The sequence below is a fragment of the Nycticebus coucang genome, chromosome 1 (genome assembly GCF_027406575.1).
Source record: "Nycticebus coucang isolate mNycCou1 chromosome 1, mNycCou1.pri, whole genome shotgun sequence".
In the NCBI taxonomy this organism is placed as follows: Eukaryota; Metazoa; Chordata; class Mammalia; order Primates; family Lorisidae; genus Nycticebus; species Nycticebus coucang.
This window is the reverse complement of record NC_069780.1, coordinates 182593008-182618369: the sequence shown is the minus strand read 5'-3', so window position 1 is coordinate 182618369 and position 25362 is coordinate 182593008. Positions and strand designations below refer to the sequence as shown.

The following is a 25362-nucleotide window of genomic DNA, read 5'->3' as shown; positions in this document are numbered from 1 at the left end:
CCAAACAAAGAAAAGACCCAACAAGAAAAGAAAATTATCGACAAATATCACTAATGAAAATAAGATGCAAAACAAGATCCTAACAAACAGAATCCAGCAACACATCAAACAAATTATACATCATGACGAAATCGGTTTTATCCCAGGGTCTCAAGGATGGTTCAATATACATAAATCTGTAAGTATAATTCAGCACATAAACAAATTAAAAAAAACAAAGACCATGTAATTCTCTCAATTGATGCAGAAAAAGATTTTGATAATATCCAGTATCCCTTCATGATCAGAACACTGAAGAAAATTGGTATAGAGGGACATTTCTTAAACTGATAGAGGCCATCTACAGCAAACCCACAGCCAGTATCGTATTGAATGGAGATAAATTGAAATCATTTCCACTCAGATCAGGAACCAGACAAGGCTGCCCATTGTCTCCACTGCTCTATAACATTGTAATGGAAGTTTTAGCAACTGCAAATAGGGAAGAAAAGGCAATCAAGGGTATCCATATAGGGTCAGAAGAGATCAAACTTTCGTTCTTTTCAGATGATATGATTGTATATCTGGAAAACACCAGGGATTCTACTACAAAACTCTTAGAAGTGATCAAGGAATACAGCAGCATCTCAGGTTACAAAATCAACATTCATAAATGGGTAGCCTTTATATATACCAACAAGAGTCAAGCTGAAAAAAAACAGTTAAGGACTCTATTCCATTCACGGTAGTGCCAAAGAAGATGAAATATTTGGGAGTTTATCTAACAAAAGACGTGAAAGATCTCTATAAAGAGAACTATGAAACTCTAAGAAAAGAAATAGCTGAAAATGTTAACAAATGGAAAAACATACCATGCTCATGGCTGGGAAGAATCAACATTGTTAAAATGTCCATATTACTCAAAGCAATATACAATTTTAATATAATCCCCATTAAAGCTCTACTGTCATACTTTAAAGATCTTGAAAAAATAATACTTCATTTTATATGAAATCAGAAAAATCCTCAAATAGCCAAGACATTACTCAGAAATAAAAACAAAGCAGTAGGAATCACGCTACCAGAGCTCAGACTATAGTATACATCAATAGTGATCAAAACAGCATGGTACTGGCACAAAAACAGAGAAGTAGATGTCTGGAACAGAATAGAGAACCAAGAGATGAATCCAGCTACTTACCATTATTTGATCTTTGACAAGCCAATTAAAAACATTCAGTGGGGAAAAGATTCCCTATTTAACAAATGGTGCTGGGTGAACTGGCTGGCAACCTGTAGAAGACTGAAACTTGACCCACACCTTTCACCATTAACTAAGATAGACTCTCACTGGATTAAAGATTTAAACTTAAGATATGACACTATAAAAATCCTATAAGAGAGTACAGGGAAAACTCTTGAAGAAATCGGTCTGGGCGAGTATTTTATGAGGAAGATTCCCCCAGGCAATTGAAGCAGCTTCAAAAATACACTACTGGGACCTGATCAAACTAAAAAGCTTCTGCACAGCCAAGAACACAGTAAGTAAAGCAAGCAAACAGCCATCAGAATGGGAGAAGATATTTGCAGGTTATGTTTCTGACAAAGATTTAATAATCAGAATCACAGAGAACTCAAACATATAAGCAAGAAAAGAAGAAGGGATCCCATCGCAGGCTGGGCAAGGGACTTGAAGTGAATCTTCTCTGAAGAAGACAGGCACATGGCCTACAGACATGTGAAAAAATGCTCATCATCTTTAATCATCAGAGAAATGCAAATCAAAACTACTTTGAGATATCGTCTAACTCCAGTAAGATTAGCGTATATCACAAAATCCCAAGACCAGAGATGTTGGCGTGGATGTGGAGAAAAGGGAACACTTCTACACTGCTGGTGGGAATGCAAATTAATACATTTCCTTTTGGAAAGATGTTTGGAGAACACTTAGAGATCTAAAAATAGATCTGCCATTCAATTCCTATAATTCCTCTACTAGGTATATACCCAGAAGACCAAAAATCACATCATAACAAAGATACTTGTACCAGAATGTTTATTGCAGCCCAATTCATAATTGCTAAGTCATGGAAAAAGCCCAAGTGCCCATCGATCCACGAATGGATTAATAAATTGTGGTATATGTAACCATGGAATATTATGCAGCCTTAAAGAAAGATGGAGAGTTTACCTCTTTCATGTTTACATGGATGGAGCTGGAACATATTCTTCTTAGTAAACTATCTCAAGAATGGAAGAAAAAGTATCCAATGTACTCAGCCCTACTATGAAACTAATTTATGGCTTTCACAGGAAAGCTATAATCCAGTTATAACCTAAGAATAGGGGAAGGGGGAAAGGGAGGCGAGTGAAGTGGGAGGTGGGCGGATGGAGGGTGATTGGTGGGATTACACCTGCGGTGCATCTTACAAGGGTATATGTGAAACTTAGTAAATGTAGAATGTAAATATCTTAACACAGTAACTAAGAAAATGCCAGGAAGGCTATATTAACCAGTGTGATGAAAATGTGTCAAACGGTCTATAAAACCAGTGTATGGTGCCCCATGATCGCATTAATGTACACAGCTATGATTTAATAAAAAAAAAAAAAAATTCCAATGTCATTCTTCACAAATACTGAAAAAAAAATCCTAAAATTTATATAGTATCACAAAAGACCCTGAATAGTGAAAGCAATCCTGAACATAAGAACAAAGCTGGAGGTACCACACCATCTGACCTCAAAATATACCACAAAGCTACTGTAATCAAAACTGCATGGCATAGTATAAAAACAGACACATAGTTCAATGGATCAGAATAGAGATCTCAGAAATAAATTAATGCATTTATAGTCAATTGATTTTTGACAAAAGTACCATGAACACACAATGGGGAAAGGATAGTCTCTGCAATAAATGATTTTCTGAAAACTGGATATTCACATGCCACAGAATGAAATTAGAGCCTTAGCTCAAACAATATTAAAAAAAACTCAAAATGAATAAAAATTTAAACATAAGACCTCAATCTATAAAACTACTGGAAAAAAATATTGGGGGTGGGGGACAGGGCTCCATGACATTGATCTGGGCAATGATTTTTTTGATACAACCTCAAAAGCACAGGCATTGCAAGCAAAAAAAGATAAATGGTATGACATCAAACTGAAAATCTTCCACACAGCAAAGTAAACAATCAGCAGAGCGAATAGGCACCTATACAGTGAAAGACAATATCTGCAAACATGTATTTCATAAAGAGTGAATATTCAAAATATACAAGGTACTCAAACAACTCAAAAGTAAAAAAACAAGTAAAACTAATTTTTAAAAAAATGAACACAAGACCTGAATAGGCATTTCTCTCTTTTTTTTTTTTTTTACAGTTTTTGGCTGGGGCTGGGTTTGAACCCGCCACCTCTGGTATAACGGGACTGGAGCCCTACTGCTTTGAGCCACAGGCACTGTGCTGAATAGGGATTTCTCAAAAGAATGTACAAATGGTCGAAAGGTATATAAAAAAATGTTCAACATCACTTATCATTAGAAAAATGCAAATTGAAACTACAAGGCTATATATTATTTCCCACCTGTAAGAATGGACATTACTAATAAGATGAAAGAGTCAAGTGATACAGAGAAAAGGTAACTTCTGCATAACCTTTGTTGGTGGGAATGTAAAGTGGCATGGCCAGTATGGAAAAAGTATGAAGATTTCTCAAGAAATTAAAAGTAGAACATGATCCAGCCATCACCCGCTACTGGGTACACGTCCAAAGGAAATGAAATCAGTATTTCAAAGAGATACGTGCACCTCCATGTTCACTGAAGCATTATGCACAATAGTCAAGATATGGAAATAACCTAAGTATCCATCAATAGATGAATGGATTTCAAAATGTGGTATATACAAGGACTGACAATTAAGTTTGTGAATTTATCCTACAAAGAGTGCCTTGAATGATGGAATAGGCACTGGTATCAGTGCACAGATTCCCAAGGAAGTACTTCAAAGAAGACCCTAGTGGTATTTAGCAATGATGTATGTAGCATTCTTTCTAGGATGAATTTGCAAACTTAATTGTCCTACCTCATATACTCAATGGAATATTATTCAGCCACATAATCTTACCTATATGTGGAATCTAAAATCACTGAATTCATAGAAGCAAGGAGTAGACAGGTGGATACCAGAGACTGAGGCTGAGGAGATGTTGGTCAAATGATATACAATTTTGGCTAAACAGGAGGGAAAAATTCAAGAGATCTATTGTACACTGGTGGTGAATGTAGTTAACAACAATGTATTGCATTCTTGAAAATTGCTAAGGGAGATTTTAATTGTTCTCACCTCCCGCCAAATGATAAGAATGTGAGGTAATGAATATGTGAATTTGCTCCATTTAGCCGCTCCATGATATATGCATATCTCAAGACATCAGGTTGTACACAGTAAATACACACAATTATTATTGATTAAAATAACTAATTTTTTTAAATAGATAAAAACATATCACAAACTTCTCATACTCAGTAACATTAAAATTCAATGGTCTATCTTGAAAAAAATTATGTAAATGACTAAAGTAGGTTTAATGTATTTTATGGACATGCCATTATATAACAGAAACTTTATATACCTAAAGTCAGCCCTATGAGCCCCAGCTGCACCCATAAGACCCTTAGAAACCACAGAGTTGAAGAGGTTTTCCCTGATAGAACATAACACTCCTTCCGCCTTTTGCCATGCTTTCATATACTTATTGATGCATGAACTATTTGCACATCCTTCTTTTTCCGTAACTAATAAGTCATATTTTCTGTGCATCAAACCAACAGGAATTCTGGCTTCATTCATCAGGAAAGGAGATTCATGTGCTTCCAGACATAAAGTCTGTGTCATACACATTATCAATGTTCTTGAAATGCCTCATAGTTCTAAACTAAAATTAATTTCCCATTTAGGAAAAAAAATTTATATCTCGTTTTTCTTCTTCAATTCATTTATTATTTTTAGTTATTTCCAAGGTAGCTGTTCCCTGGGATTCACAACCAGCTGAAAATAATCATGCCCAGCAATGCTGGGTCCTCAGGAGATGGTTGGTGCCTCAATAGTTACTGCTTAATTAATGTTCCTCTGGTTGTTAACTAAGAACTTACGCTGCTTAGAAAAAAATTTCTCCCTCAAGCAAGATGGCTTACCATTAGTAAAACAATCCTTAGTAATTAAAAACCTCATTTTCAAATACAGTTCATAAGTTTTAGATCATGAAAATTGCTTCTCATCTAATTTTGTTTAAAAATGTTGCTCTAAGCAAAACAAAAATGCCCTCTTTGAAAACCTAAAGCCAAACAAAAGAAGGCTAAATGGAACCACTGCTTCTTTTTAAAACAACAAGACTTCCCCCAATAATTGGTCAACAGTTGCAGTCATATACATAAATCAAAATAAACAAGTGATGTTCTTTAATTTTTTCGGGCGGTACCTGTGGCTCAAAGGAGTAGGGCACTGGCCCCATATACTGGAGGTGGTGAGTTCAAATCTGACCCCGGCCAAAAACTAGAAATAAAAAAAAACCCTCTAGGGCAGCACCTGTGGCTCAAAGGAGTAGGGCGCCAGCCCCATATGCCAGAGGTAGAGGGTTCAAGCCCAGCCCGTGCAAAAAAAAAAAAAAAAAGAATGTTTTCTTGGTTAAATAAAATATCTAAAAATTCAGGCATCTTCAAACTTTTTAAACAGGGGGCCAGTTCACTGTCCCTCAGACCGTTGGAGGGCCGGACTATAGTTTAAAAAAAAAAAATTATGAACAAATTCCTATGCACACTGCACATATCTTATTTTGAAGTAGAAAAACAAAACAGGAACAAATACAATTCACACCACCTCATGTGACCCACAGGCTGCAGTTTGAGGACCCCTGATGTAAAATATTTAATGATCAATATACTGATTGCTTCTTTTTTGTGTGTGTGTGGTTTTTGGCCAGGGCTAGGTTTGAACCCACCACCTCCGGCATATGGGACCAGCGCCCTACTCCTTGAGCCACAGGCCCAATGATCAATATACTATAAATATTTCGGCAGAGATCACCAGATGTTATAATTACCTTCTATTTAAATTTGTTGAAACCCAGATATATAATGGGCAACCAAAATTTGAATATAATTTTTAATGAATTTAAAATTGCACCTGAGTTCACATTCTTTATATTCTTACCATAGTTAAGAAGTAGGCGTGTCAAAATCTTTGAACAGATTATGATTTAAACCCCCGAAACTGCGTAGTGGAATAAAGAAAAGAGAAAATGTTTAATGAAATCAAAATCGAATCAAATACAAAAATAGATACCTTTGTTCAAGAAAATTAGAAGAGCAATAATATATTACAAAGCTTCCTAAGTAAATGGAATCTGAATTAAATTTATTTTCAAACAAGATGAAAAACTACATACAGAGAGAAATATCTCTGACTTAAGGGAATTCTATGCACCCTGGGTCAAATTCTAAGAACCTTACTGTAGTTCATGTGAGACACTAGAGGGCAGAGTTGTACAGAGAAGCTCTTCTGACAGTCCACTGGGGGAAAATGAACCCATGCACATATAAACCCATCAAGGCACACTGACTTATTTTGAAAGGGTTTAAACTTCTAACAAATGATCTAAACTAGTTCACTATGAAAGCAATCAACTAACCACAAAAGAACTAGACAAGAGCTCCATGGAGAACACCTATCCTAAGAACAATCTGTCTTCCTTTCTGCATGTGCTCACAAATACACATCTTATTCCCCATGAAATGACCATCTCTTTTTGCCTGAATAAAAGATTCTTAATAACCCACTTATGCTTATAGCCTTTGAGAGCTAAGGGTTTTAAGTTACGGATGACATTTCCCATCAAATTTGGGAAACTGATTATTCCATTTTGGTTGACTAAGTACCATAAGCTCAAACAAAATGTCTTCATATTATTAAAAGTTTTCTAAAGAAGAGGAAGGTATCTTCACCTTTCAAAAACTCCTTCATATTCATAATCACTGCCAATGGCAGATTCAAAGAACATGGGCCGACTAGCATCCCATTGCACTGATAAATGGAGGCCATTTATTTCAAATGGATCTTGGAAGCCCAAATATCAATTTGTGTAGCTCCAGGAGCAACATAAAAAGTCATTTCCTCTCTTTAAACCATGGCATATCTTTCATAGTGGCCAAGTCATATATGAGCCATTTCAATATCTCCCAATTATATTATCTTGAAAATTACAGCCTCAAACATTCATTCTCCACATAGGCATGTTTCCAGATGGCATTCAATGAGATGATAGAGCATCTCTTCAAAACAATTCATCTCAGAAATTGTGTTTTCAACAGAAAAATTGTATTTGTCCAAGAAGAAAATAGGTCCAAAATCAGTTTTTCACTTGTTTTATTATCACTATATTTATAAAACTCAATACTATCAAATATGATACTAGGTAGACCCAATTTCTTACAAATGAAGGCTTTTAAGATTCTACCCCACCCCACCCTTTTTTTTTTTTTTTTGAGACAGAGTCTCTCATCTTGTAGCCCTCAGTACAGTGCTATGGCATCACAGCTCAAAGCAACCTCAAACTCTTGGACTTAAGCAATTCTCTTGCCTCCACTTCCCGAGTAGCTGGGACTACAGGCACCTGCCACAATGCCCAGTTAATTCTAGAGACGAGGTCTTGCTCTGGCTCAGGCTGGTCTCAAACTCCTGAGCTCAGGCAATCCACTCACCTTGGCCTCAAGATCCTATCCCTTTGATAATCTGTAAGTTGAACTATAAACCTGGCTACATAAATAAATATTTTAAGTTATTCAGGAGAGGCAAATCGAGCATCTGTGTTTCTTAGAACCCAGAACACATTTTCACTATTCTTTTCCACCTAATGTCTGTTTGTACTCTTTTCTTTCTTACCCTGAAACTAATATAATGAGTCTTAACTATAGTATAAAATGGATCAAGGTAACTAAGCCTTAACCAAGGCTTTTAATATATTGATACAAATTATGAAACTATAAGCTATAAATATAGACCTCTCCAGATGACTCATGAAAAACTAAAACCCGAATGAAATACACTTCAGTAGGAAAATTAATCACAGTAAATATTCACTAGTGTACTCTACTTCTAAATGGCAGTATATAAGTATTTCTGTCAACCAAATCAATGATTAAAGATTGGTCGCCTTCCCTAATCACCCTGCCTAAAATTTTAATAATATCTTTCAACATTTCATGTACCCCTCTGTTACCCAATGTTTCTTCCTTAGCATTTATCACTAATTCTTTTATTTGCCATTTCTATGTTATCAATCTCTGAATGTACAACCACGAGGGCTGGGATTTTTTCTCCTTTTTTTTTTTGTTTGTTTACTTTTGTTCATCCCCAGAGCCTAAATACTAGCACTGAGTAGGTAATTAATATTTGTTAAATTATTAAATAGACAAATAAATAAGTGAATAAGCAGCAAAATTCAGAAGCTAACAAAATTGCGTGTATCACAAGTTTTGTTCTAATCAGGGAAGTCAGGAATCAATAAGAAACGATCAAATGACAAGCACTTTGAAAATGTTACTTGATATAATCATCCCAACAACATTAAGGAATTAATTAATACATGTAACATAACTGTTGGTCACACAGCTTAGTAAGTGGCTGTACACTGGAAGAGCAGAAGAGAGAAAACCCACTCCCTCCAGTCTTTTTATAAGGCAAAGCCCTCATGGATGGAATTAGAGCACTTATAAAAAGACTGGAGGGAGTGGGTTTTCTCTCTTCTGCTCTTCCAGTATGCAGACACAGCATTCATTCCTTCTGGAGGGTTCAGCAGCAAAGCACCATCTTTGGGGGCGAAGTCTGGGCATGCACCAGACACCAAATCTGCTGGCACCTGGATCTGGGACTCCAAGCCTCAGAACTGTGAGCTGTTTCTCATTAAATTACTCAGTCTGAGATATTTTGTCATAGCAGCACAAATGGACTAAGGCATAGAAAAAAGGACAGTCTGTGATGATAAAATGGCCATCCATCAGGAAGATATAACACTCAATAAATATACCTGCACCTAAAAACAAAGTCCCCAAATATGTGAAGGAAAAATGGACAGAATTAAATGGAGAAATAGAAAATTCAACAATAACATGTGGAAAGTTCATTACCCCATTTTCAAGAAGACAGAAAATCAGCAAGGAAATAGAAGACTTGAACAATACTATAAACCAACTACCCCAGACAGACATCGGCATTTAACAACAGCAGGACATACCTTCTTCTCAAGTGTTCATGAAGTGTTCTCCAGGATAGACCATATTTTAGGCCAAAACACCTTGGGTCATATGTGTTTCAGAATTCCAAATTGTCTGAATTTTTTAAAATACAACATGGTGGGTGGCGCCTGTGGCTCAAAGGGGTAGGGCGCCAGTCCCATATGCTGGAGGTGGCAGGTTCAAGCCCAGCCCTGGCCAAAAACCACAAAAAAAAAAAAAAAAAAATACAACATGGTACAATTTCCAGTACATTATGGAACACTCATGCCATCGGCAGAGTCCAGGTCAGCACCCTGCAACCAATCACATTATTTCTACAACAAAATATATGACACTGACACTAAATGAGATAGATAGAAAACTATAAATATTCCAGTTCAGATGTTCTGCCAGCAAATTACCAAGTAAAAACAAAAATCAAGAGTTGCTTCTACATTCAAGGCATTTTTTTTTTTGATACACAGTCTCACTATGTCACCCTCGTAGAGTGCTGTGAAATCACAGCTCACAGCAACCTCAAACCAGCTGTTGCCCAGCCCAGGTTTGAACCTGCCAACCTCGGTGCATGTAGCTGGTGCCATAACCACTGTGCTACAGGCACTGAGCCTACATTCAAGGCATTTTTAAGTGGATAAATCTTTCTTCAACTCTGCCAACATCCTAGCATAAAACCATCATTGCATCCATTGTCCATCAAGGGAGCATTTTAACAGTATCAGTGCCTCAGCCCTGCCTTTCTCTGGCCCAGTCCCCACAAAGTACCAAGCATCTATGACAATGATGAAGTTGATGATGATGACTTATTTCTTCTCTGCCTTGGGTCCTTCAGGCACTTCACAGTGCTCTAAGAGCACAGCACATGTTCCTCATGACCTGACATAGCAAGGTGCAGCCATATTTCCCTAGCAATGTTTCCTGCACCTTCCTACACACAGTTCCCCAGCCACATGGTCATCTTTCAATTCCCTCAAACACCCCAAGTTGTTTTTCCTGCTTAGAGTCTTTGGTTTCCCTGTTGCTCTTCCAGAATGTTCTTCAAAGAGTTTTTCAACAAGGCTGGATTATCACCAAACTTTAAGTCTAATCTCTGATGTCACTTCCCCTACCCTTTCACCTAGCTAAACATGGCCATCCACACGTTCTTTTTTTCCTCAATAAACTTAATTTTAGCAGTTTTTTTTTCTTTATACAAAATTTGCAAAGATAGCACAAAGAGTTCCCATCTATCTCACATCTAGTTTCCCCATTAGCATATTACTTTACTGCGGAATATTTGTCACAACTCATAATCCGTCTCTGGTATATTACTTGGCTCCCTACTTTATGAGAATTTCACAGGTTCTTCCTAATGTCCTTTTTCTTTGCCAGAATCCTACTCAGGATACCACAGCACATTCAGTCATCATGCGTCTATAGGAGAACCAGGACAGCTGATAGCACAGCTCTGAAAGCCTAGTAGTCCAAAGGCCAGTAAACCCAGTTCAAGTCCAAATGCAAGAAAATAATGATCTCCCAGCTCAAAACCAGACAGGCAGGCAGAATTCTCTCTTACTCAAGAGAAGGTCACCCTTTTTGTTCTATGCAGGTCTTCAACTGACTAGATGAGGCCCACCCACATCAGGCAGGAAATCTGCTTCTCGCAGACACATCCAGAATGTCTGACCAAATGTCTGGACACTCCAGGACATAAAAAATTAACCACCACATCGGTTTATTTGCATTAGGGAAATAATGCAGTTTACTAACACAATCTGTTCCCCGTTTTTATATTTACGTGCTTTCTTGCTTATTTTCTGTCCTTCATCATCAACACTTTAAGTTCTAGAAGCAGAGGCCCTGCCTGTTTCAACCAACTGGGTAATTCCAGGGCCTACAATAGTAACTGCTATGTGGTAGAGGTTAATTTGTTGAAAAAAAAATTTTTAATTAATAAAAATATATTCATTATATAATTTATAGTAGAAAATAAGAAAAATGGAATATTTTGAGGCTAGCCCCAGAACATGAGTAACATCATCTTCCAGGCCAAAAATAAACAGATACTGACCCGTCACTATGTCTGTGTTACTAATAATCTCCATGCATTCATCATCACTTACCATTGAAATTTTCCTCACAGGCAATGGAAAAAATGGTGGGTGTTTTTCCCTTGATGTGGCAGAGCTTAATCACAAGCAAAATGAGGCAGCATATTTCCTTTGCAAGTTTCCCTTTCTGGGAACAATATTACCTTCAGTTTTAGCAGTGTGTGGGTCAAAGGGAAGAGGCAGACAGGACGTAAAGAGATTTCATCACACCTTCTTAAATGTTTTGCCAAATCACTCAAAAAGTTTTCAATATAGGCCAGGCGCTGTGACTTGCACCTGTAATCTAGCAGTCTGGGAGGCCGAGGCAGGTGGTTTGCCTGAGCTCATGAGTTCGAGACCAGCCTGAGCCAGAGCCAGAGCAAGACCTTGTCTAAAAAAATAGCTGAGCGTTGCGGCAGGCGCCTGTAGTCCCAGCTACTTGAGAGGCTGATGCAAGAGAATCTCTTAAGCCCAAGAATTTGAGGTTGCTGTGAGCTGTGAAGCTACAGTACTCTACCACAGGTGACAAAGTTAAGACTGTCTCCAAAAAAAAAAAAAGTTTTCAATATTGAAGAATCTTTCACTGCTTGGCCTAAGAACTATGTCACCCAAATCTACCCAACAAATTTTGGCACAGTGAGTTGTAATCTTGTGGGCTTCGCATTTTTAAGCTTCTTTCTTTCAACTACTTCTCAAATTATTGGAGAGTCATGTCTCAATCTGAAAATGAATTTACTAGAAGTATAACTGAGAGGCCACCATGAACATAAATGAGGATTGTGTGCAAGGAGATTGAGATCAATCAAGGAGATTGAAGGTGATTTTGCATTCAACTTTCAGGTTTGAGCCTGGGCGCTCTTGGCCCTAGAAAATACCATATAGGCAAAGACTTCAATCCCTATTCACTGTGCCCTTCTCTCCAGGGGGCTGTTTCCTGCTGGAAACCTCCCATCTATTCATCTCACAAGAAAGATGAGAGTTAGACAATGGGAGGAAAAAGAAGAAATTAATGGAAGAAAGATAAAACAAATATTTACTGAATGCTCAATCTATACCTGGGAAATCCTGTGCTCTCAAGGAGTATGAGATTTTTTACTTATTTTTTTAAAAAAAATTAAGAGAGGTCACTTGCATGCATATTCACGAAACAGAAAAATAAGCTATTACTAGGGAGACAGCTGGGGAAGATAAGAGGGCTAAAGTATTTCCTGGGGCTTCTGGAATATTCTTTCATAGGAATATAAGTAAAATCCCAGACATCTGCACAAAATACTATCCTTCTTAAGATCTTTTATAACACATTGAACACTCCAAGGTGAGCCTGAGAAATTTCTGGAAATGGTTCCTTGTTCGTTTGAACTATCTTACAGCTCAGAGGCATGACATAAATTGAGTAGGGAGATGACATGCGCGCACATATAACAAGAGTGCCAGGGAGTTCCTGGGACGATGGCTGGGTGTTTATGGGTGGCTCCACTGCCCTGGGCCCAAATTAAGCACTTGAGACAGTTCATACCAAATTAGTATGCCATAAAAAGAGAAGCAAAGCAAAAGGCAAACGGAGGCGACGAGGAATGCTATTACCACCGCAAGACTTCAGTCAAAACGACCTGAATCAAAAGCGGCAAAACCTAGAGAGAGAGCAGGTTTTTAGACGGTAGTTTTCAAAGCACACCACGCCTCAGATAAAGATGGACTAAGAAATGTCCCCTCAATAAGTTCCGCTAGAGATTTTGCCTACAGAGAAATGCTTCCAGGTTATTGTCAGAACTTCCTAAGCAATTGTTTTCCATCTGCCTCTACTTACATCAAACCTCATTTAGCTAAATCGGACGGAACAGCTGCTGAACGATGAGTTATGCTCACAGGGAAGATGTTGTCAAATATCCAAGGACACAGAAAGCGCAGCCACGTTGCAGTTTCTCTGGGCCAAGTCCTCTGTGTCTGCCATCCATTTGCTTATAATTGTAGGGGATTATGGAGGATTACTCACCCTCCATTCCCTGGCATTCTCAAGGGTTGGAAACACTCTCTTTTTGCCCTCAGAGTCATCCTATTCTACTCTTACAGGGTCCAAAAATAGAAGGAAGCTGAGTGTTTTCTACTCCCATCCCTTCAGCAAAACATCAGTCACACCACGGCAAAGCCACCTGCCAAGGCAGGGCAGGAAATGAGCGAGGAGGAAACAGCCTGCCCTCTGGCCACCTCTCCCCTGTCTGGAGTACTACAGGGGGAAAGCAATCCCGAAATCACGTTACAACGGTACAAATTGTTCATCAGAAACAGTCTCCTTGTTTCTCGCCGGCTGGCAGTTTTCTCACCCAAAATTTATATCCAGTAGACATTCTCAGCAGCTCATCTCTACCCATGATCATACAGTAAGATTTCCAACTAATTATTCAAATTCCCTGAACAAATACTAGATGAAACTCTTCAACCAGTGACAATCTCAAGAAAGACAGTATGCCACGCATGGGTAATTCTGCATTCACTGAGTCCTTTTTTTCATGACATTATGTTTTTTGAAAAAAGCAGATATGTCTCATTGGAAGCTTTTTTTTTTTTATTCTAGGTTTTTAAAAATAGATCTAGGTATTACTCTCAAGACTTTTTCCCGTGGTCTGATGAACTGAACATACTTCCCTGGGTAGATTCAGAATAGCATTATTAGAAGACCAACTTGAAAACAAGTTGAAAATTAAGAGTCCACGGATGGCTAATATATGAGAAATGAAGAAAAATGTTATGTCTGCTCTCTCCCCTCTCTCTCTGTCTCTCTCGGTTTCCGTCTCTCTCATCCCTTTCCTCGCTCTCTCTTTTCTCCCTTCTCTCTCTTTCTTTCCTCACTCCTCCTTGGTGTTGTCCTGCAACATCCCCCCCTCACCAATAAAGACCTTTCGTACAAAGAAAAAAAAAAGAAAGAAAAATGTTATTTCTTTAAACCGTATTCTCACTGCAGAAATAACATGACCTCCATGATTCCGGCCACCTCCCTAAAACACTCATCTATCCATCCATCTACCCATTCATACATAAATATTCACTGAATCCCCACAAAGTCACCAAGCAAATGGATCTCAGCATTTCTCAGCTATGCCACATTAATTTGCTCTAAAGCCTAACCTGCTTATTGTTATACTTACCCCTTTAGAAGACAAGCCTAGAAACCCCATGCAAACTAAAATAATCTCCTTTTAAGACTTTCAGAAGCAAAGTTCAAAGTACATTTTCTGGGCCACAGACAGCCTAGGAGGATTTGTTTTAGAAATGGACCTAAGAGCATCCAGTATTCCAGGACTCACAGAAATGAGAGGGAGGCCCGTTCCATCGAGGCCTTATTCTGACATGCATCTGCCTCCTGCTTGAAGCTTTAGCTGAGCCAGTGACTGAACTAAAGCTACTCCTTGGAATTTAGGATTTGAGTCTGCTACAACCAAAAAACTATTTGGAAGAAACACTGTGTTTTAATATTAAGAAGTTAATGGCATTTATTATGAAGCTAAAGTGTCATTATTTTCTACATGATGTAAGTTTATAATAATTTCAATCAAAATTACAAAGAAACATAAAATTTTAGAAACATCTCATCCATTTAATTTTCTAAGAGGTCCTAAAACACCTAAGTCTGCATCAATATTCCATTTGTTCAAATTCCCACAAAATGCAGCTCACCATGAGTTTTTGTGTAGCTCATGAATTTGTACATTTTTAAATACTCGGAGAAAAAAAATTAAAAGAGTCCTATTTCTTGGCACATTATAATTATATAAAATTCAAATTTCCATGTCTGTGAGTAAAGTTTTACTAGAACATGGCCATGCAAATTCATTCATTGAGTGTCCACAGCTGCTCTCCTGCTAGGAGAGTAGTGATCATGGCCACCGAGCCTAATTATTTACTATCTGACCCTTCAGAACAGTGACTTTCAACTCCTATGCTAAGGCATATTGATGTGCATGAGAGGGTCTCAGGTATGCTACAAAATTTTTAAAGATCATTAATTAAATTATTTTTGAAACAAGTTCAAATCATCAAAGCATATTAAGTTATCCTTTTTTTTACTTTTTTTTTTTTAGATCAACACAATTTAAGTGTGCCATGGAAGTCTAAGTATAGGTTCAAGTGTGCAATAAGATAACCCAAGTTTGAAAAACACTGCTCTAGAGACAATGCTTTCTAACTTAAGATTTAAGTAACAAGACAATGTTATCAAGTGAAGACATTTTGGACCATGACAAGGTTTCTCTACACAACCACTGCCAATTCTTGCCACCCTGTCTTCCTTTGACCAAAACATCGCCGCATTTCTGCCCAGGCTGGAGTTGGAACACAGGCAGCGGGGTGGGGGGGAAAGAAAGCAAAAAAGAAAAAGGTGTCCAGGGGGAAATGCACTTTAATTTTTTTCTTTTTTAAGTTGTTGTTGTTGCTGTTGTCATTGTTGTTTTTGGCGGGCGGGCTGGATTGGAACCCGCCAGCCTCAGTGTATGTGGCCAGAGGCCTACCCACTGAGCTACAGGTGCCACCCAGGAAATGACAATTAAGGTTGGGGGGTGGAGCAGAAAGAGGGACGGAGGGAGGGGGGTGGGGCCTTGGTGTGTGTCACACTTTATGGGGGCAAGACATGATGGCAAGAGGGACTTTACCTAACAATTGCAATCAGTGTAACCTGGCTTATTGTACCCTCAATGAATCCTCAACAATAAAAAAAAAAAAAAGAAAAAATAAGCTGGAAACAGGGTGACACCTGTGGCTCAGTGAGTAGGGGGCCAGCCCCATATACCGAGGGTGGTGGGTTTGAACCCGACCCCGGCCAAACTGCAACAAAAAAATAGCCAGACGTTGTGGCGGGCGCCTGTAGACCCAGCTACTCAGGAGGCTGAGGCAAGAGAATCGCCTAAGCCCAAGAGCGGGAGGTTGCTGTGAGCTGTGACGTCACCGCACTCTATGGAGGGTGACAAAGTGAGACTCTGTCTCTAAAAAAACTTAGAAATAAATAAATAAATTTTTAAAAAGCTGGAAACAGAAAAGCAAACATGCATGGAGAAGTTCCGGAGGGTATCACCCACAGGGCTCCACACTGTCCCCAAGTCTATAAAGTTGAAAAGAGAACACCAGAGTACAATGCCCTAAATGGCCTTCACCTCCTCTTACCACAGTTGTCTCAGACCCTTTTGGCTTTAAAACAAATTGTAAAATCACTGTACACATAGTCTGTACAGTAAACAAGACAGCTATTGTAGTACTCAGAGTATAATTTACATATTGTGTTCAGTGGAGAATCATTCACCTATTCTACTAAGTAAAATGCAGATTCATGTGTTTTTTTTTTTTTTTTTTTTTTTTTGTAGAGACAGAGTCTCACTTTATGGCCCTCGGTAGAGTGCCGTGGCCTCACACAGCTCACAGCAACCTCCAACTCCTGGGTTTAGGCGATTCTCTTGCCTCAGCCTCCCGAGTAGCTGGGACTACAGGCGCCCGCCACAGCACCCAGCTATTTTTTGGTTGCAGTTCAGCCGAGGCCGGGTTTGAACCCGCCACCCTCGGTATATGGGGCCGGCGCCTTACCGACTGAGCCACAGGCGCCGCCCAGATTCATGTGTTTTGAAACAATTAGTAAGCAACAGAAACAAAACTAATTCCCGAAGTGCTGTTTGTTTGACACTTTCAGTTACCTATAAAGCATGCTAATATATCCATGTAAATATTACACTTGAACCTTGATTTCAGTTATTCTGGCATGATGATGAAAAGTCTCCCCCACCCTTAGCTTCTTAAACCTGCAAAGAATATTAATAAGAGAAACAGAAAACAAGTCACAAGCTGTAGCTCACTATATCACAAAGTTGCACATACACATTTTCAATTCATAAAATGCAAATATCTTGTTTGATTTCAAATGACAGCATGCAAGGCTGACAGAGTTCATGCTTTAATATTTTCTTGATACACTTTCAAAACTGTAATCAATAGTCAATGATTAATTTGTCAGCTATTCCTAATGCATCAGCTACATTATATTAGCAATCAATTCTGAAGGTGGAAATACCTGGTCCATGATGGTGCCTCATTTAGAAAAATAATTTATAGGTCCTCAAAAAGTTATATAAAGTTCTACAAATGACCTACAGATAGATCCAGAAGCAGTACCTTAGTAGGACAGCCGAGACAAACCCACCTGATATCCCAGAGTTCTAAGAATATAGGTAAAAATGAAAAATAATCTCAAGTCACTTGCTTCCCAGGAGACTCTTCAGTCATTTTTACCACTAAACACAGACCTGTTGGTGACATCACATTTGCTTGAAGAAAGAGAAATAGGGAAAGGGCTAAAAAAATGTTACAGGCCGTGAACACTGGCCAAGGGCCTGACCCCTGCAAAGGTATATGGCCACATGCAAGTCTCAATCCTTTCCAGGGCAGCTATCACCAGTCCTCTGCTCTGGTGCTCAGAGCAACAGAGGGCTAGGAAGGAAAGTTGGTGATCTCACCACAACGCTCTGTGACTGGAGCTCCCATTGGTGTTTGCCCTCCAGGGATCTGTGACACATCTCTGACCTCCTGCCTACTTACAGGTCACATGCACTTCACCCCACAGGGGTAGTTCCAAACCATGGCTGCCTGACCTTGAACAGTGTACCTTATGCTTGGCCACTTTAAAAGTGTCTCATCACTCCCATTGTGAGTAGACTCCAGTAAGAACGTAAATAAGACCCATGACGAGGGACATCTGGAGAGTAAATATGCTCACTGCACCGAGATCATTACATCTCATTACGGCTGCTTTTTTAAAAACGCTGATTCACTCATTATTGGTGATAACAAATTTGGCCAGAAACTAAGATGAGTTTCCAGAAAAAGCAAGGGATAAAAATCCAGGGCTCGAGCATGATATGGAAAGAGGAGCCGTTAACGTCATTTTGGTGACAACAAAAGGAAGGAAACAAGAAGGTCCCTGTCTTCCAGCTGACAAGTGATCATAACCAGAGCCACCATCAAAATGTCACCTACTCTGGGCCAGGCACCATTCTAAGCACTTCCTATATATTAATGTATCTAATCCTCAAAACAAGGCATAAGACAAGTGCCACTGTCATCTTCTTGAAGATGAGTTAACTGGGGCTCAGAGTGTAAGTGACATAGACATTACCTTCCATTTACACGTTTCTCTATGCTTAGGCAGTAAGTGTACACTTGCTCACTTATAGCAAGTGTAAAGTCTCCAATGCAATATTTAATCCCATAAATGTTGTCCCTTCAAAGAGCATCCGTGTCTCTTGGAAAAATATTGAAAGCATCCATAAATTGGAATATAGCTTAATTAGTGTATAATGTCACCACCATCTAAAAATAAATTTGATCATATATGCTCTTACACTTCACTAATTTTAGACCATGCTATAAGTTTCAAAACAGCACTAGTCACTACTCTTGAAATATCATTAACTCATCGTCTTAGATATGTTAATAAATAAAACAGATTCTGCAAGTAGGTAGGAAGATAAATGCATTTAATTACCTCAAATGTCTTAATTAACTCCTGCTGCTAATGATACAGCAATTAAGGTTTAAGTACATTGTAGAGGATTCGATCTGCTAGTTTTCTACTGAGTCCTACTGCTGAACATTACTGAAATCCAATGAAATTGAGAGGTTCACCTCCCAACTTTCAAAAAATCTGAATCTCAATGAGAAAAACAAGTAAAACTGTGTGAGACTCACTGCAGTGGTTTCCCTCTCACACACACCTGCTTCCAGGCTAGTGTTCTTGGCCTTTTCTGTCCCTATCGCCTCCTGAGCACCAGGGAAAGCATCATGGCAGTAACCACTTGTGACAGTGTTTGAGGACAGCCATCACGTACCACCAGTGAGTCAATCTCCCACACACGTTTTTAACCTCCTTTGGATAAAAGCTCTGCAAGGGAAATAATGGTGATGCTTACTGATCTATCTGGATTGAATGAGAACCAAATTCAGACACTAGGACAAGTAGGCAAAGCATTTTAGAAGCTTTCTCCCATGGTGAATAAAGATAGCCATTCTATTTAAAACAAGTGCCAGACTCCAGAGGGCATGACCCCACGACTTGCTTTAAATAAGAGAATGAGGAGGATGTGAAACTATGTCACTTCCAAGGCTGAGCCTTAAGAGATTTATAAATTCCACTTTCTTGCTTTTGGAACCTGACTATGATAGTACAAGGGGCACACGTCACGTGGAAGGCAAAGTGAGGCACCAGTTGGCAGCCCCAACTGAGTTTCCAGCCAATAGCCAGCACCAAGAACAAGTGCAGTGAATGAGCTCTCATGGTTGCTCCAACCCAGCCAAACCCCTGGATGCTCAGAGCTCCAACTGATGCCACATGTAGAGAAAGACCTCCCAGCTCTTCAATTAACCCACAAACTCTTAACAGATAACAAACGACCGTTGTTCCTTAAGTTTTTAGGTGGTTTGTTACATAGCAATAGATAGTCAAACCCTTTCCAAATCATCTTAGAGACCCAGGCTAAAACCAGTCCCCACTTGCCTCAGACTTATATAGGACAAGTCACGTAGATCTGAAACATCAAGATGACTGGGATGGGTTGGCGAAGAAAACTTGCCAACATGGTGGCTAAAACCACAGATTCTGGAGCCACACTGCCTAAGTTGGAATCCTGGCTTGCCTTTTACTACATATGTACCTAGTAGAAGTTACTGATGATGAAAATGTGTCAAATGGTCTATGAACCAAGTGTATGGTACCCCATGCTCATACTAATGTACACAGCTATGATTTAATAAAAAAAAGAAGAAGTTACTGAACTTTCCTGTGCCTCAGTTTCCTTTTGAATAAAATAGAAATAATATTTCTTCCCTCAGCTTTGTTACAAAGATTAAGTATCAGTATCCATGTATGTAAAATACTGAGAACAGTGCCCAGCACAGAGTAAGTGTTCAGTAAACGTTCTCTCTTAATATTGGTATTTATTCCTTATTCTGTCTACATCCAAGAAACCACCTGCTCCCAGCTGATTAAGCTGCTACCAGCAAGGGAGAAAAAAACTACAAACTAAAAAGTCAGAATGAATGCCAGTTTGTGAGACATCCCTAACAGAAATGTCAGATAAACATCTAAACTTTATCTGAAAATAAACTACTTCTATATGCAAAAATCTGCACTTAGAGAATTTCGTAACTGATTTCCATCCAGTAAGGGCACCAAACTTTATTTGCATTTAATGTAGTCCTGGAAAATTATTTCATCTCCAGCATAATCTTAGCTATCACCGTCACATTCATATCAACTTTGTTTCTAAATATGATTTTGCAGATCACTACAACAGATTACAGATCACAGTAGTGTTTATATATATTATAATAAAATTAATCCTATGGCTCGGCGCCTGTGGCTCAAGTGGCTAAGGCGCCAGCCACATGCACCTAAGCTGGCGGGTTCGAATCCAGCCCAGGCCCGCCAAACAACAATGACGGCTGCAACCCAAAAAAAAAAAAAATAGCCAGGCGCTGTGGCAGGCGCCTGTAGTCCCAGCTATGTGGGAGGCAGAGACAGGAGACTCACTTGAGCCCAGGAGTTTGAGGTTGCTGTGAGCTATGATGCTACGGCACTCTATCCAGGGCTACAGCTTGAGGCTCTGTCTCAAAAAATAAATTAATTAATTAAATTAAATTAAATTAATCCTAAATGTATTAGTAATACTGGATTCATTTTTGGTTCTTTTGGGGAGCTATGAGAGCCATAGTACATATATCCATAGTTTAGGGAATTGCTTTCATTAAAAGAAGTATTGATTTTTTTTTAATGAAGCAACGGATAATAGTAATCAATTCTTTTTTTTATAAGATTGGAATTAGTGAATAATAATTTTTTTTGGCCCTAGTTCTCTGTCTCTTCTCTATTTTAAAATGTACATCAAGGATCTATTTCTATTTACATCAAAATTAATCATCTTAAATGAATTAATATATGGTAGCCATGAGTTAATGTTTTGAAATATTTAGCATACTGTTTCAGCTCTTGAGTGTCTGACCAAGGCCCTTCTCATGGGACTTTTCCCTGGAACTCCAAAATTCTCCCTCTTCTTATCTTCTCACATAGTTCTACTCATAAAATTATTATAGATCCAATTATACTACTCATATTCTTGTCTTCGAACGTGGTTTCATGTGCTTTTCAAGACAATTATGATAGTTCCATAAACTATACCCAGGTAGTTGAATCAATTAGAGGTTCCAGGAAAATGTGTCAGGTTTATGCCTGCCTCTAGCATGACAATATCACACATCCACATTAGTTACTACTTTCTCTTTCCAAATTATTTATAAGCCTCAGGTCAGCTTGAGAAATGTATATTTTCATTTTCTGCTTGCTAATCTTGCCTTGAATGGTAACTACCAAAGATGCAAATTAATTGAGAACTATATAAAGGATGCACCAACTTAAAATTATGAAAGTTAAATTATTAATGCAGTAGCAATTCAGCTTCCAGCTTCCTTCTACAAATACTAACAATTTCACCTGTGTCATTTTGCTCAATGAAAACCAACTTTCGTAATTTAAACAAAAAGAGGGAATACTAAATTTTATTACTTTTTCTCTTCCCAACTTTTCAATTCCCTCCTCCTTTCCTCCTAAGATGCCTTTGTCTCTGGGTTTAGACCCTTCTCTTTCATTTCTGCTTAACTTCAGCCTAACAGATCTTATTTACATGATGTTCTGCTTTTCTTTCAGATGACAATCGTAACATTTTACATTTTACGTTCCACCACCCTACTCAAAGGACCTGAATGAATTATAGCATACATTTTTAAAAATATATGTACTTTTCCCAGGGCATTTGCAAAATTATGGTCGTTGTGTTATGTGATTATACACAAAAAGTTTAAGAATGCATACAGTGGTATTATTGAAAGTTATTACTGGTACTATTACTGTATCTACTATGTCGTTGAACACAGCAAAGAATGAAAGTAGCCAAAATTTAACTGTGAAAAAACATCGTATGAAAAAGAAAGCTTGGCTAAGTGAAAAGAACATTCAAATTAGAACTGATAGGTCTGACCAAAGTTTCCGTACTAGTAAGTGTTACTTTACTTGCACCTGTTTTCCATAAATGGCGTCCATGAGGGCTTAAATGCTTAAATTAACAAAAATATTACTAAACTTATTTATGTAACATTTCTAATTAATGAAATTGATTCGAGTGGAGTATAAAACATTTTATCAACTTGCCCCTTTAGAAATGAGGATGGATATAATTTGACCAATAAGTAAAAAATTAATAAAGTTCCTTTATTAATTTACCATTTGAGTAACGTCTTTTGAGTTTCTCAGACAAAATGACATCGCTTATTTGAGTAATGTCTTTTGAGTTTCTCAGATAAAATGTCATTGCTTTCTCTACACGTACCTCTACAAATTCTAAATCTTGATTTTACTGATTTGCATAAAATATTTTCAAGGAGCCTAAGTAAATATCCCTAGTAATAACTAAACTCAAGCACGCCCAGCTTAACAAAATCATTTCAGAAAAAATAAATGTCGTAGCTGTTTACCTGACAGGGTTGTTTCATTTTAATGGGTATGACATGGTATCTATAACAACAGAGTTCACAGGTCCAGGAACCTCTCTCACTGATCCACTTCAGCAAGCACAGCTGATGCGTATACCGCACTGACCCATCACACCGGCAAGGATTTAACAGCTCACCCTAGGAAGAAAACAGCTCAGGATGAATATTTCTGTGTATTTTAAAACTCTATTGCTTTTTCTTTTCTTTCAAAACCATTTACCCAGAAGGATACAAGCATCAGGCTCTACCCTAGAAAATGAAATTAAAATTTTATACCTCTGATGGGAATGAAGCTAAAGTCTTAAAACTATTTCAAAGATATTGCTTAGAGTTATGACATAAATGTTCTACCAACATACGAAATGTCTGCAAGATATAGCTCCCCATACCCTCCGGGGAAAGCTGTACTATTAAATCTCTTTAATAACTTTTAAGTGGATGGTCAGATGCATTTCCTCGGCAGTTATTCTTAATCATTGCTAAAGAAGAAATGCGTGGCATCCCAGAAAGTGGCTTGCAATAGCATTATGCTTTTATTTTTTCGAAATGTAGCATCATAAATATTGACTTAGGGCATTGCATTCCTGAAAGCCTGTGTATTCTTACGCAATTTCCTTACTTTTAAAAATATCAAACCTAATGTTTTCTCAAACCACACATATGGTAAGAGACATATTGTGCTCTCACCTGTGTGACTACTCTCATGAACGTTTTCATGCACCCCTAAAGGTATTTACAGTTTTAAAATCGTGTTTCTAACAAAACATAAAATACACTGTTGGCTAAACAGCCTTTCTGTCAAAGTACATTCCTGCGTGGCTTTTAAAAACTGTAACATGCTTTTCACATCAGTATGATTAAGTCACCAAAATTTGCAGTAAGGAAAGAACCTGCTCTTTTTGGTTGTGACATGACTCCCTCTGAGTTTACATTCCGAGACTATCCGTCGACTTACGATATATATCTGTAAAAAACAGACTTCACTTTACATCCTATAGGTTTTCTTCACTGTGTAAACCAAATTCAATGAGTAATTCAAAAGACATACTTAAGGTATTACCGTTTAAGTACCTGAGGAATGTGTAGCTCCAAAACCAAGCAGGAAAAAAAAGTATAGATCAAATTAAATTAAACCCTTGTATTCGCCACTGGGACATTTTTATCCGCCTTCACCGAAAGGGAAAGGGGGACACGCACAGGAACCCACGCTCACAGGGCAGGACCAGACCAGCCTCTCCAACTGGGAGGCGCGCTCTGTCCTTGGTGCTGAAGGCTTGACCATCGCGCGCCGGAGCCCGCCGGCCCAGCCGGTGCCCACAGCCAGCCGCCCCGGGGTCCCGCCGGGCCTCACCTGCTCGGCGCCCTGGAAGCAGATCTTGCAGATGGGCTGGTGGTGCTGGTGCTGGTGCCCAGCGCGCTGATCGCCGCCGCCGCTGCTGCTGCTGCTGCTGCTGCTGCACACCGAGCGCGTCTCGGACTGGTCGCTGGCGCCCCGCCGCTCGCCCTCCCCGCCCGCACTGGCCTCGGAGTTCCCAGGGCCGCCCTTCGCCACCGCCGCCTCGGGGTCCGGGAGGCGCCTGGGACCTTCCCCGGAGTCGCCGGCCGCGGATGCCTCCTGGCCGGTGGACGGCAGGGGCGGCGGCGGCGGCAGCTCGTCCGCTCCCCTGCGCCGCGGGGCCGCCTCCCCCGGCGGCTCGCTCGGCCCGGCGGCGCGCTCGGGGGGTGCGGGCGGCGGCGGCAGGTAGCGCGCTGCCGTGGGGACCTCGGCCGGCTCTCCCGGCGGCGGCGGGGGAGGCGGCTCGGGGTCCCCGCTCTCCACCCCGCGACACCGACTGCCGCCGTGGTCTCCCTCAAAGCTCATGGTCGTGCCGCCGCCGCCCTCCTGCCGGCCCGGCTGGCGGGACGGGTCGGGCTGCAGCTCGAAGGAGAGCCGAGGGGGAGGGAGGGACAGAGGACGAGAGGCGAGGAGGGCGGGGGACCGGGCGCCGGGGCCGGGGCCGGGGGGCGGGCCGGGGAGGGGACGCGCAGGGCCCGGCGGCGGCGGCGGCGGCGGCGGCGGAGGCGGCTGCTCCGCGGAGCCGCCCGCTCGGTTCTGGTGGAGGCGGCGCCGGATTCTGCCGCGCGCGAGAGCCGCGCCGCGGAGGGGGTTGGGGGAGTCGGGGCGCGAGGGGAGGAGCGGGCGGGGGGCGCTGCGCGCGGCGGGCGGGAGCTGCGAGCAGAGCGGGGAGCCCGGGTGCGGCGCGGAGAGGACCCGCTGGAACCGGGGGGAATCCCTCGGCCGTCTCCAGCGCCTCGGCCCCGGGCAGCTCACGTCGGTTCCGGGGCGGATGACCCCTCCCCAAACGGCGCGCCACTGCGGCTCTCGTGAGCCGGGACGGGGGAGGGGTCGCCGGGCGCCGTCCGGAAGCCGTTACTGGTGGGCAAGTGGGACGCTGCGGCAGAGAC

The 25362-nt window shown here is 40.2% G+C and overlaps 1 protein-coding gene across 1 annotated transcript in view; it reads right to left on the bottom strand.

The window, feature by feature from the left end:
• MARCHF11 (membrane associated ring-CH-type finger 11) overlaps positions 1–25011 on the bottom strand; it is a 138660-nt gene extending 113649 nt beyond the window's left edge. The window contains exons 1-2 of the mRNA XM_053592967.1: positions 24269–25011; positions 22900–23055 (exon numbers count right to left, since the gene is read on the bottom strand). Coding sequence (XP_053448942.1) covers positions 22900–23055; positions 24269–24778 — 666 coding nt within the window. The 5' untranslated portion in view covers positions 24779–25011. The remainder of the gene's footprint in view (positions 1–22899; positions 23056–24268) is intronic.
• Between the last annotated feature and the right edge of the window lie 351 nt (positions 25012–25362).